This window comes from Dendroctonus ponderosae, unplaced genomic scaffold (assembly GCF_020466585.1).
Source record: "Dendroctonus ponderosae isolate FM_Combo_2020 unplaced genomic scaffold, Dpon_F_20191213v2 Dpon_F_20191213_68, whole genome shotgun sequence".
NCBI lineage: Eukaryota > Metazoa > Arthropoda > Insecta > Coleoptera > Curculionidae > Dendroctonus > Dendroctonus ponderosae.
The window spans coordinates 6461-26595 of NW_026018898.1; the positions used below are offsets into that span (position 1 = coordinate 6461).

The 20135-nt window shown below is 32.5% G+C and overlaps 1 protein-coding gene across 1 annotated transcript in view; it reads left to right on the plus strand.

Moving 5' to 3' along the window:
- Nucleotides 1-7260: 7260 nt before the first annotated feature.
- The window catches only part of LOC109542870, a gene marked incomplete at its 5' end in the record, with an annotated part of 39450 nt that continues 26575 nt past the window's right edge, over nt 7261-20135 (plus strand). The window contains 5 exons of the mRNA XM_019912318.2: nt 7261-7290; nt 10937-11039; nt 13316-13433; nt 15630-15753; nt 18527-18643. Of these exons, the coding sequence (XP_019767877.2) occupies nt 7261-7290; nt 10937-11039; nt 13316-13433; nt 15630-15753; nt 18527-18643 (492 nt within the window). The remainder of the gene's footprint in view (nt 7291-10936; nt 11040-13315; nt 13434-15629; nt 15754-18526; nt 18644-20135) is intronic.

Consider the following 20135-nt stretch of genomic DNA (forward strand, 5'->3'; position numbering starts at 1 on the left):
CAAATCAAATAAATAATGAATAGTGAAAATTGATGAAAAACGATATGATTTCTCAAGCAAGCTGTCTCGGGTTTGCAAGGAACCATGAGCCATTATCGAAAATCATTTAAGGGCTCTCGTCAGGTGTTCCTTTCTTACCGAAATTTGGAAGAAAACCGTGTCAAGTTTAGAAGGTTCTATTTAAGGGATACGATTATATCTACCGTTTCATATCATGCCTTTTCAACAAAGAAAATTAATGTTCTAAAACATAAAAGAGAAAATACGCAAACGAATTCGATTGTGGCTGTTATGAGGGTACGAATTATTAAGTCCTAACATGAGAAATAAAGGAAAGTTAACTAGTTCGATTGTGCCTATTATTAGAGTACGAATTGACAAGTATATATCTCGGGAAATGAATTTAAATGAATTGGTGAATTAGAATGACATATTTATATTTCTAGTATTTAATTAGTAAAATGTTTCTTTCATATTTGTCTTTCGTTGCACCTGTTACCTTTCTTGATGTAAGCATAGAGCAACAGTTCTCTGGGCGAGGAAAACGTAATTTACTGTTAAATATCTGTTTAAAGTGCTTGGAAATTTGTACGTTTCTAGTGAGAGTTATTCTTTATGTACCTCACGCAACACCTGAGAACTGACGCAGTGGCTCGGTGCGATCATGGTTAAATTTGGAGTTTTTATTGACAGACAAACTACATAGATTCATTCATTCATTTTTTTATATATAGATAATCAAAAACTGCCAGATTTTGCAGATAAACCATGATCATAAAAACACAGCAAATCCGTCTTTTCACTTTAGGGAAATAACTGTAGTCTAAACTGTCTAACTAAAGTCTTGTTGGTACTACTAAAAGCTGGTTCTAAAAGCGTTCGCGGATTACAGTTATATTATTAAGCTTTGCCGATATATATATATATATTTATAAACCGTAACCTTCGAGCAAAATCCTGGGAAGAACGTATCGACACAATCTAAGGAAAAAGTACGGATTTCCTGCTTTGAATTCAGAGAATGTCTTTGTGTAACACACAGCACTTTATTGGAAACATTCCATCTTTTCCAAACATGCCATTATATTTTCATACCATTCAAAGTTTACTTTGCATAATCGAAAACGTATCGACCAAATAATCTCAGGGTTTCTGGGCTTAAATACGATATTGCCATTGAACGGTTAAAATAAAATACATATAAAATATTGCCTGATCTTAAGTGGAAATGTGAGTTCTCTAAGACTTCACCCCGGAGTGAGGAAACCTGATGTTTGCATGTCTCGGATTTAAGAATTGTCAATGAAATATTAATAAGGCATTTTTCGGCACCGACAATTTCCGTGAAAGTTTGTTGCTTTTGGAGCCACGTGTTTCAAGAACGATTTAATTTTGTGCCCAGAAGATTGAGCTGGTCTTATTTGTTAAATTCTTGACATCAGGGCTGTAAGAAACACATTTTCATTCTTGTATGGATTCTTACTTTACTCACCTCAGCTATATCTCAAACAAACAACAACAAGTAGATAATACCTTAATTTGTGCAAATCGTACAATTGAAGAATAACTCACTTTATGGCTTTATGTTGTTGCAATCATATCTATCATTTATACAACTTCTCTGTGAGTTTGAAGAACGAAAGGAATTAATACTCATAAGAAACTCATCGAGACCAATGATATACCAGTTTTCATCGATTTAGAATTTCCGCTTGATTTTTCTTAATGAATGCTCTAATATCACTTTATGCGATAAAATTTATAAATTTGCTGGAGTTGCTATTTGGCAGGCATGATGTGCGGTCGAGCAATTATCGCCCACTCCGCAACTCCGTCTGGACATGACGTCAACCGATAATTTCAGATTTGCCCTACTATAATTATATTCACGAATATCTGAGGAAATCTTTGGACGACTTTAGCGCATGGAAACTGTTTGTGATTTTGAGTCCAATATCTCTAAATGGCAATTTCCTTTTTCAGGCAGCCGACACGTGCAGAAAATCCAGACTTTATTAAATTGAATAAAGCTAATATCACATGTACAAAGGCCGTATGAAATATATCAACTTTAACCTTTCTGGATGGCTCCAAAATTTAATATAGAAGTCTGCAAAGTAATTACTGTTGACCTTGGTTATAATGGGTTGTATTGAAATAATTTCCGGTGTACTGTGAATTAATATACATAGTCATATTGAAATTAGAAGTATTTATCAACTAGATTCCAATTTACTGTAAAATCACTAGCTTTTTTGCGGAGACTCAACTATTTAGTTCGATTGATTTCTTTTGGAAATTTAGTTCTAAAATGGGTATGCACTGAATGGAATGGGCTGAAGTCCATTAAGAAAATAAATAAAAACTCAACTTTAATCACTCTCTAGTACCCCTGATTGCATATCATATTCGTTTAGAGTATCATTTATTGTCATTCTCAGGGTTGTAAATTTTTTATATTTTTTCAAACCTCAGCTTCACTACAGCGTCTACATAGGAAAAAATAAATTCAAATAAAATTTGAATTTATCTTTTTAGTAGTAATATCCTCTTGCGGCGGCTCAAAGTTAGCGTCTGGCCTCTGGTGGTCTTGTCTAAGAGTAGGCAATTAGGCAATTAATCAAAATAGACGTAAATATTTCCAAACCCGAAACCCAGGAAAATCTAGGAATTATACGTTCCAGCAAGTAGAAGTTTGCGAAACATGTAACAATTGTTAGACAGTAAAACGTGGAAAAAAGTTTTTCAGTCACAGACATACAAGAGGACAACGACAGAGCGCAAATTTACAAACTTAGGAACAGAGTAAGAAACCATTTGCACCCAAATCACAGTGCTAAAAATAACAATAAATTGTAATATTTTTCCTCGCTTCGAAAGACAGGTCTTCAAATACCCACCACATATTTACATATTTTATATTTCACCTGTTCACAGTCATTTATCTACATGACAATCGTATTGTTGATCAATCCAGTTCATTTATAATAAGAAGCTTTTAGTTTGCCATATAAACCCCATCATCTATAGAAATGCTACTAGGAAAAGCCCTCCAAAGGCCATTAAAGGCCAACTACCTGGTGATGTAAAATATCGATTTGGACCTCCAGAGCAACGGATATTTCCGTGCCCTAGTAGAAATTTGCAAGCAAAAGAAAAATGGGGATTTCACGTGCATTTTACATAAGGGCTAATAGCGTGTCACTGGTGTTTGAAAGTAACGATTTTTCAATTTTTGTAGTATTTGTAATGTGGTCTCTTTGCATCAAGTGAATTGGCACTTTGTGGTGCAAAATGTACGGCTTTCATTTCTCTTTCGGCATAATGGAACTTTGTCTTGTCTGATATTTTTGCATTTATTCGCTATACTTTACTGCTTGTAACGTAAAATATAGAATATATATCCAGGAGTTTGTTCCAAGGTTCCGCTCAAATTATTTAAGGAGTTTCAAAGGTGAAAGTTTAATGTAAAATGCTGAAATGGCGCGGTAAAAATTCAGTGTTCTCAGGTATATGCTTCAATTAGTTGCAATGAGGTTCCTAAGGGCAGCTTTTACTTGCTTTTTTTTAAGAAATGTGTCAGATTTCACGATTTTGACTACAGTTCATACCGTAACATGTATTACCTTCATTTAGGTTTTAAAACAAATAGAAGGAAAAAGGAAACATGATGAAATCAACAAGCTGAACAAATTCAATATTAAACATTAATGTTCCAGATCAATTTGATTATTAATCTCGCAACACTGAAGGTTCATTTTAAATAAGTTAAATCTTCCAATATGATTAGTGGCTCTCTATTCAGGTTGAAAAACAATAACTCTACAGCTTAAGCCACGTTTCGTCTTAATAGTAATTCGAGATGTACAGATTAAAAGTAAGCGAACAGAAAATATACGGAATACTTCCTGGTTTATTAAATCTGAGCTTTATTAAAGACGAACTCTTGATAAAGCAGGGAGCACTGTTATTACTTTCTTAATTTAAAAGAATTTCGCATTGAAAACCTGTCACTTTTTAACGACATTTTGATTAACTTTTGCAACTGTAAATTATTAAAGACGTAATCTAGATCATAAAAAAATTTTTGAGGTTGGCCGTAGCTTAGTTAATGCTTTTTTAATTTAAATTTCAGTAGAATGAAAAAAAGTTTCTCGTTTGTTAGTTTCTATTTTCTCTTAGAATGAAATCTATTCACATAAAAAATTAATGAGGTACGTAACAAAAAGCTTCAGCCACATTTGTATAACTATACGGAGTAGTTCCAGGAAATCCGAGTGATATTGTATTCTATCATCTACCATCTATCATTGTATATTCTATCAACTGACCCAGTTGAATTAATTGCTGTCTTAAAAAAAAAACGTTAATTTTGTCCAAAAGTGTACTAGAATTTCAGAAATCAGTAATTATTTTTACCTTTACTTCAGGATTGGCGATACCAGCAAAACTGATCAAAATTATACTTGCGCGAACATGGAAATTCGTATTCGCAATTGAACCTCAGCATTGTTTATCACTGTTAAACAATCTAGTAGCTTTTTAAATATTTAAGACTTCTTCAATTGTGTATAGACTTTCACAGTTCACAGTTATTTTGTTTTTTGCTGTTTAAAATAATTTCGGTATTCATTAGCAGATGGTTTTGAGCTTCCTGGCTTATTTATAGACAAGCCTTTTATAATATTTTACATTAGAGATGCGTAAGAGTCAACTTTTTCTCGATGGAGATTTACTGACTTTCTTTTAACGAAATGAAATACGAAATACTCTTTTTGCCTGCTTTGCAAATCTGAAGCAGGCTTACCGACAACATATTTTACAGCGCGTGTTGGGAAATGGCTTCCTTGATTGTACAAATAAAACTCTTATTTTGTATGTAAATGTTTTGAGTGTTTCTAATTTTAAAATTTAATAACGAATATCAGAATTATTATGAAAGTTTAAGTAAACCAGCAGATCTAATGCGCACTAGTTCAAGTAAACTGTATCTATATTCTGAGTGCAAACAATATTTGAGTGTAATGTTAAGTAGAAAAAGGTATTTTTCGACTACATACGAACTATTATCCTTTAGATAGTAGTTAATTTTTAAGCTCAGCACCTTTCACGACCGATATACGATTGATTTATGTTGCCATTGACGGTAACACTAAACTCAGGAATCTTTCGAAGAATCAAAACAGTTAAATACAACGTATCTTAAAATTAGCCAAGTATGCAATATGAATAACCAGGCTGATCCAAAATAAGTGTAATTCTGTTCGTAAGGTTACAGTTTAGAGTTTGATGGGAACAATCACTAACATCAGGCATGTAAAAATATTTAATTTTGACCCGTTACGTAACAGTCCTGAATCTGGTGGTTTTAAAGAACCACCGGGTCAAGCGCTAACTGAAAATCGAATCCTAGAGAAAGTCGAATTTTACAGATTCGACCAAGTTCCGAAACCTTCCTTTTCATATAAAATTGTAATATTACATCCAAAGGTGAACTAAAAACAAGAAAACGTTCCTGAAAACCCACGCATTGTACTCTGTGGAATACCTACATTTTGCAGCAAACGAACTCTCCTTAATTGATCGGAGTGATGAATTTTAAGCAGCAGGAACAAAATGAAATGTTTTAGAAAATTTTCTATAATTTAACAATACATGCAGAGTAATAAAGAAGAATCCAAGTAAACAAAAAAACCAGTCACAAAAAACAAATCCAACATCATTCCTGATACAACCAAAAACATTATTGCCAAATTTATTATTTAGTTGTTTGCTGACAATTCAGTTTATTGCAAGAATTATTTTTTTACCACCTGGCAGAGAAACCGCTATACATTTCTACATAAGAACTAAATATTTTTACTACTACTTTTTCTTTTATTATTAGCCCTGTTCTTTCTAAATATCCGTACGACAAACAGTCAACAACAGAATAATGACACTAATTTCGCATCTTCCTAATAAGTTTGATCGCAGCAAATACATTTTTTGATTGATGCTTCCTAATAAAAGAAACATTTACAAGATAACAAGTTATGAAAAAAATTAGGAACAACGAAAAAGGCAGAAATAAATAGACAATTTTATAGAAACACTACCAGTTTTATTCGAACACAAGTGTGGACTATTTTATATTTCTTTTTTTAGTTAAAATAAATTACCTTGATGTTTTACAACCATTTCTAACGATGCCGATTTACAAAAAATCCCTCGTATTTGATTCTTCTCCTTTAAACATTGGAGTCGGGTAGGAAAATATATAACCTGGCTTAAAATAGAGTGTATCAACGACCAAATATAAATTACATATTTCAAAGCAGTAATCACGCCTGTAACTTTTTCCCCTTTTCCCAAGATTAAACATTCGAAACAAATTATTTCGCTGAGCCGTAAATATCAAATGGGTCCCACTTTGAAAAGGAAATAAAACAGCGAAATTTTCCTGTTTTATATTTGAAATATACGTTTGTCAACGAATTGTAAGGAATTCGAAAACCCTACTCCATTTATTCTCATTCATTCGTTAGTAGCTTACGTAATAACCGCTTTCGAAACAGAATGGACCAACCATTAAGAACGTAGAGCGCTTCTTTCTTTCTAGAGTTGTATCTAATGCGTTATTGCGCTTAATAATAATCGTGTTGATGAATAGAACCGCCAGGTCAATAATGTTTGTTAATGTCTTAAATTATAAAGTTGTTTTAGTAGAATTTTATTGATTAGTTCGAAACTTTTGTTTTGAAAAACATTTTATTCCAAATTAATACAAATTTTACACGTAACCGAACCGAGCTATGACTTATGACTTCTTATGACTGTATTGTAACTGTCTTAAAACTATTTTTAAGACTAAAGCTCCTCTGACCTTCTAAAGACTTCTGACCAGACCTCTAATAACTTCTTAAAAATTTTGGAATCGTAAAATCTTATGGTCAAAATATTCGTTTTTGCTGTAGCTTCTTTTATACGTAAATCATGCTGATCATAGCAGATACTATACGAAGTCTTAGTTTAAAAGAATAGTCGGCATAAGTGACCATACAATTGTAGTTTAGATTGAAGGAAAGTTTCGTATCCATGGATAGAAAAAGGATCGGGTAATTTATAAAAGAAGACGTAGAATTGGTAATTAAAATACATCAATAATTATAAAAGATGTGTTTTTTTCTTAGCGAATTTTATCATCGTTTTTTGATGATTGAGATTTGAATAGAATTGAAGTTTTGTAAAACTGTATTTAAAATTCCTTTTTTTTTGCAGTTAAGAAAGCCCGTTACGTTGGAGCTCAAGGTGAGTGTTGCTTCATTTGATCGTTTGCTTTCATTTAATATTAATACTTTCGAAATAAACTGGCATGTTTGTGAATTAAGAAATAAAGCCAGTAAACATTTTGTTATCGTACTGTGGTTGCTTATTAAAGAGAATCATACGGAAACTGAAAATTGCAGGAGCCAGTTAAACTGAATCATTGCAGAAAACTAACCGCGCGTAAACCATAAAGCAGATTTATGGTTTTGAGCAGTCCATTTAAAATTGGTTAAGACTATTAAATCTATTGGGCATATCTGAGAAACCTCAATTGGCGGCTGTTCAGCCGAACAAGATAATCTGATTTATTTTTAGAGCTCGTCTGGGAAGCCTTAGGCTGCAAAGATTGAGGTCATTTCCTTTCCATTAGATCCAGAGTTTTAAGGAGGTGCCAATTCCCTCTAATAGATTCAATTGTCTCAGCTTTAAAAATGCTTTCATTATCATCAACTTGCTACCCGCTAATTAAAGGTCGCAGTTTGCTGCGATGTCGTATTGATTTTATTCAGAAATTGTTGCCTTATATTCTACTAAATTTTCAAAAAAATGGTTGCAGGTCTCTGCAAACGTTATGCATTAAGTCGATTCAAAATATATGGCTTGATCTGTTTAACATTAACATGTTACTTTCTTCAAATAATTTTCAAAATTATTAAAGGCAATAACTGACAAAGAAGTGCAGGTAGAAGATCGACTAATACTATTTGCGCATTTTTATATAATTTATATATTGTATATAGCATATTTTGAATTAACAGCCTGGAATGTTTCTAGACTTTACTTTCAATATGGAATTAGTGAACAAAACTGTAGTGATTGAGAAGAAGTGGATCAAAGTGGATCAATTGATCAATCAAAATAAAAAGCTTGTAGCACTTATAGAGAGGAATCCCACATACAACGAAACACTGTATACAAACACATAATACATTTTTCAATGTTTTGCAGATAATTTATAAAGTAGAAGTAACGTTTTCCGTCTTTAAATAGTCTAAGCAGTTGAAAATCTATCGTAATTAGCGGAAACAACTAAGTCATCTATAGTTAGTTATTTACCGGTGGAGAGTAATATTTTTCCGCACGCGATTGCAGTTGTAGGATCATGAACTCAAGTGAAAAGGACGCACGCACTTTAAAATTAAATGTCATTAAATTCTATAGCTTGAAATATTGAATTTTTTTGTCTCATCCTGATTTTATTTTATACTGTTGTGAGAACCTAAAAATACTTTTGCTGGTAATCTTAGTTCGACAAAAAAGAACGTCTTAAAACAAAACATGTTTCTAAGCAAACTTTTTGATAGCGGAACTAAATTGACCTAAAAACTTTATCGGAAGACTTTGAAATAAGCAAGCTTCGCTTGAAATTCTATCAATTAACGCGATGGCGTTTAATCCGTTATAAGCTTCGAGTTAACGGTTGGACAACTTTTCTGGCGGATTTAACGGGGCGTCTTATTGTAAATATTTTCTAGAATCTCTGGAACAAAATGTAAATTGCTGTAATTTTTATAGGGGCGATACTATTGTGAAACTGGCTACTTTACATCCACAAATTTAATAAAAGGCCAAAAATAAATAAATACTACTATCTATGATCATTTTTAGATGCAAAACCCTCTCACTCAAAATTTTTTTACGAAAATGTTCAACAGTTCCTAAATTGCAGACGAAATTCGAATTAAATCTGAAACTGCTATTAAGTTTGCAAAGACATTTCTTTCCAACTTCTGGAAACCGAATTGCTTTTGTGAAATTTCCCCGGAAAGAAAAATGAGTATAACGGATTCTCTTTACGAACGAATTTACGACGAATTCTAGCAGCGGGAAATGCACTAAAATAATGGTATACCGTTACTTGCAATATTAGTAGATTTAAATAAAAGTGACAGACACGAGCAGAATTCCAATCCCCGTTAGCAAAGTTGCCCTTTAGCAGTCAATATTAATATAAGTGAATTTCAAAGACTGTTTCGTGTTCTATTCATGTTTTCGGCGCTGGAAGATTTGATTTTTTACTACTCTCATAGAGTTAACATACAAATTTCATGTCGTCTGTTTGTTGATATTCATTTCATATAAAATTTTGTATTTTTGTACAAACAGTTTCTGGTCGAGGATTAATTCAAAGTAAATCCGAAGAATTTATTAATCCTGATTCAATACCCTTCTAGCCAAATGAGGTTTAATGATCTAATTACTTTTCACCCATTAATGTACCGCATTGGCAAGTGACAGCATTGCTTTAGCCTCTCTGGATTGCTTAATCATTTAATTGCCAGAACTTGGGCTACGATGCAGTTTAACGTAAATCAGTCTAAATCGGATTATTCTAAAGATATAGTTCGGCCAAACAGCATTAGGGCTCTCTGTACTTATGCAAATCGAGAAAATTGAGTTCATTGAACAGTCTATTCAACACAACTCTTTAAATAAAAGTCGCTCCTCATTCAGAGCTTAAATCTAAGATAACTCATAAGTAAAGTAGGAACATCTGCAGAACTTTGATGGCTTCAAGGCTGTTCGATTCACCTTATGCACGTATATAAAAAATTACCTTTGAAATTATATACTTCTGTCCTGAAATTAGCATATTCTATCCCGAAACATTTCTGTTTATGGCTAAATAATAAAGCTCCTCTGAGACGGTGGAATTTTTTGTTGCAAACTCAGTATCGCATATATTGAAAGCTGTTGCTTTTGTATCAACCATTATTAACATGCTACAGTTCCAGATATATTTCTTACTGTTTTGGTGTCACTATTAAAGTGGAAGGTGTTATGAGAATGTTGCGGTTGTCGAACAACAGTTGGCAACAAAAAGCTTTTTCCTACGGCCACAGATGGAATGAAAAAAAGGGTTTCCATGTTTTCCGTGTGATTAACCTTTTGCGACTCCGCAGTGGCAAAACTGCTCGTGTGGACAAACTCAAAAAGATGTCTCGCAAAAGATCACAAAGATAGAAAAAGGCCGCTGCAATGTAGATAGAAGGATTTTCTACAAACAGATTTATTAAGATATCTCAATATGCACAACACGGTTATCGTATGGCAAATGTTTGCCAGAGCATCCTATTAAATTTTCAATTAATTTTTGTGATGAACACACAAAAAACGTCCAAGAAGAACTGCTTTGCCACGATCTATTGACCCTTCAACCCCAACACAGAAAGCAACATCCATCACTAATTACGATTATCATCACACCGTCACCAAGTAACTTCAACACTAGTTATTTAAGGTGGCTGACTTTGAAATAAAAAATATGAAAATAATTAATGATGCATGATCTAGGTGCTGATTACAGGCTTCATATTCATAATGTTATTGACGATGCACTCAGTGTCTTTAAATTATATTTATACGTTATTAGTTCAAATTTTGTTGATTTTGTTTGCAACTGTATGTGTTTGCAGTGTAGCATCAGTCGTCATCATTTCATTCTCTCTTCTGCAATCATAATGCAAATCCTTTTCAACAACACAAACATCTTCTGCAAATTGAGCATTATTGCAAGGAAAATTTGATCGCTAAACTGTAGAACATCAGCTTTGCCCTGTTCGGCACTGTAGTTAAGGCAGGAACTTATTTTTCTTGCAAGGTAAATAAATAATAATTTCTGTTTCAGCTGCCCAATTCAATACTTACGTTACTCTGAAGCTTCAAAACGTCAAATCTACAACTGTAACAGTTAAAGGAGCATCGCCATGTTGGGCACAAGATTTTTTATTGTAAGTACTTCTATTTTCAAAACACATAATTTATTTAGTTTGCTTCAAAATTATCATTCAAAATATTAGCAATTTTTATAAAAAGCACCAAACTCTATTATGAGTTTCCCACTTCATAGGGGTTACTTTTCTACAATGGTTATGAAGTAGTTTTAATTATAATGCGTTTACATAATTAGCAAAAACTATAATCCCTTATAAAAATCCTTGTCGCTTGTTTCTGCGGCGACAGTAAATTTACTTTCTCAATTTTAATCGTGTGCTACATTAAAACTACTATGCTGTGAAGTCCTTAAGCCAAACTTAATTCCCCGCTCTTTGGTACAGGTTGATCTTCTTTCCAGCCTTTCTGGATTAAGTTTAAAAGGGATTTTTTTTTCATACTCCAACAAATAGGTCACAGATTTGTGATACCGTTGAATTCACAGCGCAATTCTTATATTACGTTTAGAACCTCATTTGCGAGGACATTTAACATTTAAAGTGTGAGAACTAAACAATGGTCTGCCAGAGTCATGTTTAACACAGTAAAATTTTAGATTAATTTTCAAATTGCTCAGGCATGCAGTTTCATTAATTCGATGACTGTACGTTTTTAAAGATGGTCTGCTGCAAAATCAGCTTAATAAACAGTCTTATTTTGACCCAAGAATATCGCAGTACCCTTTTGATCATGTGCTTAAGGGAAACCCTGTATAACTGAACAGAATTCGATTTACTGAAGGGGGAACTGTTTACCAGAACATGTTCACTGGTCTAATAAAACATACTTCATATGCGTGGTTATTGTACAAAATAATTAACAAAAAACTGAAAAGAAAATTTAGAAGACTCATGTGCTAGTATAGAATTGAAGCAAATAATTTTATCACCATGTATAAAACATCCACTGCAAATGTTGGCCACTAGTTCAAAAGCCAACCGCATCAAGCATCAATTAAATAGTGTTTGCTCTAGGAAAGTGCTACAGAACAGTGAAGTGGCACTAAGGCGTTAAAATTAAGAAAGCTTCAGAATGCCAAGTTAGTTTCCTCTAATTTGTTTGTGAACACATCCATCAACATTATTCAAGGGACTTCGTCAGGAGTCAGGGAAATAAAATAAAAATTCTGAAGGCTGCACTAAATTCTAAATTGACCTAATAAATATGCAATTGCAATAATAGAAATGGAACAAGAAAAGCGAATGACAACAATTCTGTTTCGAACGTTGTATTCTACACGAAATAGCGAGTGAGGTCTGTTGGAAGTGAGCGATTATAATAATTTGTTATTTTCCTGTTTCTGCTTTTTAGATTCATTTGCTTACGAAACGTTTCTGCCTTCTATCTGAAATCTTCATGACTTTAATTGAGAGGAATATCATCGGGTGTAAAAGTCACTGATAATTTTCATAACAGTTTCGCTTTCCTATTTCGTTATTTGTATCACAAATTTCACAAAAAATATTTCGGCAGACTTATCATTGTATGAAAGTTAACACACTTTTTGTGTCGATCTATCTAGACTTTCGTTGAATTCGTCATTTCGATTTTACTAAGCCGATTCGGTGGCCATTTCATTGTCTCTCTTGGATACATTTTTATATTTTTCATGTTTTTATGGAGAAACTTTTCAATAAATGAAATATTAGTATAAAATTATCTACTACTTGTTATTGGGCGTGAATATTTATTTTAATTAATTCGACTGCTGGTTTTAATTTATGCCATCTGGAATGCAGCCAACTAAGAACGTTAACTCGTTAAGATTAAACCGCAGCGCTTTCACAAAAGTCTAACGCATTGCGATTTATTAAGCCAATTTAAAACAGAAACGATTTTAAAACTATTTTAAATTTGATATATCCAATTTTTGCTTTCTGGGGTACCAAGAAGAATGTTTCAATATCAAACGGATGATTTGCACTACGCAAATGTAAAAACGCGGAATATAAAAATGTATATTAAGTTTAAGTCATATTGTTGGCAGGCAAAGCAATAGCATTTCTCGTTTAGAAAGTGGCCAGTCGATGCTTTTTACTTTTATTGATTTATCTATTACATTGTTTATAAAATAGTAACTCATTTGAAAGTTGGTGATTTTGGGGAACAACCTCATCTGTTGTTCTTAAATTCCTTGAAATTGACTGTCAAGTTGTAGTTGCCGTTTGGCGCAAAGCACCAATATTTGTATTTAAGCTAAAAGAAGTCTAATTTTTTATGTTAATGCTAATATATAATAATAATTAATTATCGTTTACTGTAATGTCTGACTTTCGTTTTCTATAATTTTCAGCGAAACAAGCAATCTAAATACAGGGTTATTAATAGAGGTATGGAGCAAGGGCATGATATGGGATCGTGCAATGGGATACCATTGGATACCTTTACAGACAGTCCACTATACAATCGAGGTAAGCTTTCTCGTTTGAAATGCAGATAACAAGTAGGAACGATGGTTTCAAAAAAGTTATGGTGTTTTGGCATAACTTCGATTTTATATACAGTGTGACTGAAAATTAGGGAAATGTTTCTGAGGGTGTTTTGGGAGAACATTTTTACCTGGTCTCGAAATGAAGGTTTCTTCATTTCATGTGTACATTTTTCTTGTGGTTAACAATATACGGAGTTGAAACAATTTTTTATGGTTTTATCGTCTTTATGCATATGGCAATGTAAAAATATTTATAATTAAAAAAAAAACTCAAACTGCGTATTTCTAGAATCAGTGTCTATTAAGCGAAGAAAAGTTGTCTTTTCCAAGCTCATTGATTTTGTCAAAAATCAAATTCAGTTTAATATTGCCTGTAACAATTTCATTTAACCAAATACAATATTTAATCGAAATAAAGCTCTTTACTCTCTACTGAAAAACCTTTTTTTCTGGTCGCTTACAATATGTCGAAATTTATGTTATCTTATTTCTAAGCTTGAAAGAATACGAACCAAAAACTACAGCGTGGAATCAAACAAACTAGAACAAATAGTCTGCATGAAAAGACGCACCTAAAAGTTAATAATATTCATATCAATGTATTCGTGTATTATATTTGATTACAAAATAATAATTCATCTGCTCGTAAATACTTTTCCCATAAGATCCTTCCGTTTCCGGTTAATTTTAATATTCTGCCATCATAATAAATGCAGTCTTGACATAAAAAATGGGTTGCTTCATTTTCTAAGAAAGAAAAACACCCACTTAGTCGTTTGTTGCAGCATAGAATGTATTATCTGCTTGATGAAAATGTATTTTTAAAATTAAAATAAATGATGCATTTCTCTGTCGCCGCGAGGCTAACTTTTCATCTGGCTTAGTTAGAAGCTGTAATAAAAATTTTTAATCTAATTAAATTTGCAAATGAAGTATGAGGAAATGTACTTCTCTGCACGAACTCCTATTAATTACAGTCTCCGTCCCTAATCTAATTAAAGTTAACACTATGTGTCAACAAAGTTAGTTTTATAATTTTTTCAAATCTTCATTTTGCATTTTTTGTATATATTTATGACCAAACATGTCTTGAATTATGAATTATATTATAGAGTGAGCGTAAGTAGTAATTTTTCAACAAATTTAACACCTTTCTATTATCGGAATATTTGATCGAATAGAGAAAATATCATTTCGATTTTAACCGTATTTCAGATTTAGATAAATAAATTTAAAACCGAAATATTTCACTTAACATTTCAATGGAAACGCATATAATCCATCTTTATGTAGATCCGAATCACTTGAAAGCCAACTTTTAAACATGAACCTCTAGGACTTTACATGCAAAGTCGTTCCGTGAAATTTATCTTTTTAAGAGACAATCGATCCGATCTGTCTGTTTTTCAAGAGCAGCAAACTTTTTACTGAACTACTTTATTACTTAAACTCCCACGCTTGAAACTTTCAATCAGCTATATCGATATACAATTTTTTGTTGAAATTATCGACAACTGCTTTTCTAAAATATTTCGAGTGACTCTAGTGAGGTGGTTTGCTAATTATAAACAAATCATGCAGAGCGTAATATAGTTTAAAAGTTGCTTTGATAGACACATTTAACTGAAAAACTGGATAACTGACTTAATGAAGCAGCTTTGCGTTTTACTCGGTATTTCTACAGTTATATCACGTTTTGTGAAAGGGGATATGTTTAGCCGGTTTTGTGTCTACTGATATAACGAGCTTCATTAAAAGCAAAGAGAAGTTTGTAATATAGCTGTTCTGATAAAACTTGTACACTTACTAGCGTGGTACATATATTCGGAAAATTTTGCCTATTAATTTACATTTTTTATTGAAGGAATAATTGATAGGAATAGACCAATTTACATATACATCAGAAACCTCTCGAATAAGTTTTTATTATTAGCTGAAAATGTTGCCACTAACCACCAATCTTATTTTTTCAAATGGAAACGCCTGTTTCGTATTAAATTTAAAAAATGATGCATTTATTTCTTACCGATACTCAAACTTCAGGAATTTAAAGGAAAAAAAATACGAAAAACTCATTTCAGTGGAACATATTTCATGTATTAAGAAGCTAAATTCATAAACTTTGAAAAAACTATTACTTTAGATTAAATATACTAATTTCTGTATTTCTTTCTAGGAGGGTACTGGCCAATGGTTATCATTAGATGCAGAACTAGTAATGAAAGACGGAGAAGTAGTTGGTACGAAAATGGCAACCGGACATTCTTTGCTGGTCGATTGCCGCTTCGAACTGCCTTTCGGTAAGTATCAGTCAAAATATCTCCTTACCTTAAGGTGGATTCGGATGCCGATTAGAATTTTTCACTAAGAAAAGAAAAATTTATAGAGCTTTTTAAAAGACGACCCAAATTATTTTTTTAAAACTGGGATTTACATATTTGAATTGAATATTTCCGTATCGATGTGCTTGTAACATACAAATTAATTCACGGAATGGACTAGAGGACTATTGAGAGACCTATTATTACATAATAATTTGCCAATTTCAACCAGAATATTTTTCAAGAACTGTTTTTCGCAATAGAAAAGCACACTGAACTCAGTTGAGAGCAAAGGGAAAAAGCTTAGTCAAATGCTTGTGGTTACAACAAACAATACAATAAAAAGTAACAATATAAAAACATTCTAATTTATGTACTCTTAAAATTACAGGGTAAAATTATTTGACGTATGAATATTTTTCGAATTAAAATACAAATTCTAAATCAATGAATGTAAATATGCTAATTCCGTGCTGCATAAATGCATCCAGTTTAAATCGTTATTAAAACGGTTTTGATTGGTTTGTGTTACTAATTCGACAAAGGTGGTCAAATACACGAATTATAGTGAATAAAAAGTTCCATTGATCTATTTTATTAGCAAGTTTCAGCGCAACCGAATAATCGCATGTGGTATTTCAATAAATCTGTAGCACGCAATTGAATGAAGTAGTCATTCATATGCCTATATTATTATTATATTTACCTCATATATTTTATGCAATTCGTGGGTTTCAGTCCTTCGCATATTTTTGGGGACATATTTGATGAATCAATATTATTATTTAGCAACCTGGGGCGAGACTTTGTTGTCAATAATTAAAAATTACATTCAATTTAGATTCAAATATTTTCATCTATTATACCACCATTATTACCGTATATCCACTACTTCCAGATCGAACGATTTTATCTTTCTGCTACCTAGAAGTACCGTTGTGAAAATATTATATACTTTAATTACTGTCGTATGTAACCTAAAGTAAAATAGTAACACAGAATTTAAAAGAAATATGTGATAATTTTTAATTTGTATGTTCAGAATTGGTCCGTTAGTCCAAGGAAACGAACCTTCTATGATGCTGTAAAAATATATTTCCAGAAAAGAACAAACAACACATAAGCAAATCTTTACACAATATTTTCCAAACACTCATCGATTACCACAATTTCCTGGCCTTCTAATACTGAGAAATTAATAAAAAAGACGTAAACACATCCAGCTTCTAGCTTCGGAGCCACCACTTGATATTTCCTTCAATAAATATATCACATTTCACTTTTGCAATCGCGGAGTATTAGAGTGCAGACCCAAAGTAAATTTGCTTGGATTAAAATTTAATCTCAACTCTGAAAGGGTATTGTGCAAGTAAATCTTGATGGTCGAAAGGCAATCCCTCAAGTTTCTTGTAATCCCTGTGTTTCAAAATCGAGGAAAGTTCAACAAACTTAATCCCTGTATGAATAATTTCAGAATAACATTGCAGCTGCAAGCTTTGCATTGAAAAGTGATTGTATCTAACCTGGTACAATATTTAGCATTATATTACTTTTCTGTCTATTATTGTTTTATTTATAAAAATTTTTAATGTCAGTAATATTTGGTTGTATTAAATCTGTCATGGTATGTATTTTGTATAATAAAATAAACGCGTTACAAACTTTTAAAATAGTTTGTGATCAGGCCGTTCTTAGCATTTATTAGATCGGCACCAAAATAACGATGGGAAAGCATATTATCGATGTTTGCCATTAGGCAACATTCGAGGGAAGTTTGCAACCTGATCCTTGTTTGCTCGGCGGGTATATTGATATATGGTTTTACCATATCTTAGGATATGGTGATGTAAATCTTTGATGAGCAATAAACAAGCATAAAAATAAACTATTTTTATTTTGCGTTGAAGCTGAATTGAAATATCTCGTTTATTCCAATTAGGTAAACCTGAACTTCAACCGACCGTTTGCTTAAAGCTAGACTCCCTCAATAGAAAAAGTCTGAACGAATTGAGCTAATCCATTAAAAACTGTATACATCTTGTTTTTATTATTACGTTTGTTTTTACAAGAAGCGCACAGAAACTTAACGTACTTTAAAAGCGAGTACGTATACATGAATTTTACCCCAGTCGCAATTGAACTTCCTCTTCCCACCGAACCAAAATTCTTTAAGCAGTGTTGTTTGCAAGATTGAGACGTCCAAGAAATTCTAATATTTCTGGAAAACCTGCATATTCAATATCGGACTTGATTCATTACTTCTTCACCTAACAAAATTTACCTAAATAATCAGTAATCCGTCAGTATAGTTTTAAATTTTAACATTGTTTACATCCGATTATTATATTATTGTGGTTAAACAGAACTATGTGTATACACATTTCCTGTTTGGTGTGGCTGGAGCAAAATTTGTTCTAACTACTAAACTAAGACCTAAATTTATGTCAATATGTACAGCACATTGACGAAACATTGTTGAACCAACTAGTTTCCCCATATTAGCCGCGACATTAGATAATTTACTTTGGACCAATGTTGGAGGTTAATTAAATAGTTGCGAAGCCCATTCATTAGTGAAACCAACAATAATTAACCCGGTGAAACTTAAATATAAGCAACAGACAACGTTTCCAGCCCATTACTTACTCCTGCCCGGTTGAAGGATTATCAGTGCGCATTAGATTACACCAACTATGTTTAATTATTTTAATTTATATGCATTTCAAATGTTGAATTCTTACTTTGGTTTCAGATCCTGAGAATATGGACGCATCTGATTTACAAAGAAAATTAGAAACCTTAAACAAATGGATAGACATGGAGGCCAGAACTGAGCAGGCCAACAGACACTTCAACTTCATTGGTAGATGTAAGTAGACTATTTTTAGTTTAAGAAAATAGTTTCATTCGCTTCATATTCATTATTCATGTTCGCATTAGTCGATATATCAGTAGAAGTACAGTGTGTCCAGTAAGCACATGATTAAAAGGTTGCTGCGACCTTCTTTGACTCAAAATCAGAAAAATATCTGGCTTCTAGGCCATTGATGGCCAAGTTCTTCTAAAACGTATATTTTTCCACAATCTAATCTAATTAGTTTCATAATTTGATCATCCCTATTTCAAATCAGTGTAACCGAATGCATATTACATGCAAATCTAGTGTAAGTTAATTAATTTAATTTTCTTTTGGCTTTTGTTCAGCTCAGTTAGTTATATGTCGGGTGCCGCACACAGAAAATGCTACTTTTCCCGGAAGATTTACATTGGTGCAAATTTACTAGAGAATTAATTTAGAAAAATATATCTACTTTAAAAGTGAACGGCTAGCAAAAGTTTGTGCGTCAAAGTTAAAGTTAGAAATTCAAAATTAATTAATTATTTTGTTTGTTATGCGCGTTAGAATCCGCCAACAAGGCAAAGCGTCTTAAATCATATTTTTTATTGCTCATATATGTCAATCATTTATGCAGAGTTTCGTTGTCAAAATATTTCCTAAGGAGGGCTTTTTTATAGGAGTATTCTCCAGGCATTCCATGTTGACAAATTATAGGTTAAAGTTCGACTCATCTCCATCGACTTCGTAGCGTGAAGCGGAATGGTAAACTATTTGCAAATGCAATTTTAGCTAATATGTATTTCTCTAATAAAGAATTGTCTTTTTTATTGTTCCCTTATTAAATGTTCAAATGGATCTCCGTGTACGCCCGTACAAAGAGTTATTAGACGTACAAAGACTTTACGTCTTAAAATATCCTCTGAAATTTGAAAACTTTATTGCGGACCTCTGAATATACTATATATTTTAAAGCTCCTTCATAGAGTGGCGTTTTACGGTTCAATGAGTTCAGACACATGAGACTTTGGCCGTGAGACTTTGTAATAAAAACAAACTTACTATTACATTTTTATTTTAGAACAGCGCTTATTACATATTACATCAGAGTCGATATTACTGCCCAAAACATCATTAATATTGTAGTAGCAATATTTAGAAACAGTGACAAATGCAACAAAAATTGGTGGCGTTTAAACTCCGACTGTTTCCATTTCTTGACAATTTATTATGGAATAATAAGAAGCATTTTAATAAAGTGATCGTTAAGACTGATTAGCTTCTTACAAACCTTTGCGAGAAACACAGTTTTCGGCGTTTATAATTCTACTTAAAAGAACGAGGTGTTGCGCACCTTTTTTGTAATTCTCCACAAAAAGTTCAGATTCAAAAAAGTTTGAACTGCTTCTGTTTACATTAATTAGTAACGCCTGCGGTCCCAATTGTAAGGCCAGCTTACCAACTTGCGTTTTTTTGGGTCGTTTTCGTTATTATTTATTCAGAATGTTTGGAGCTCTTCGGGGGG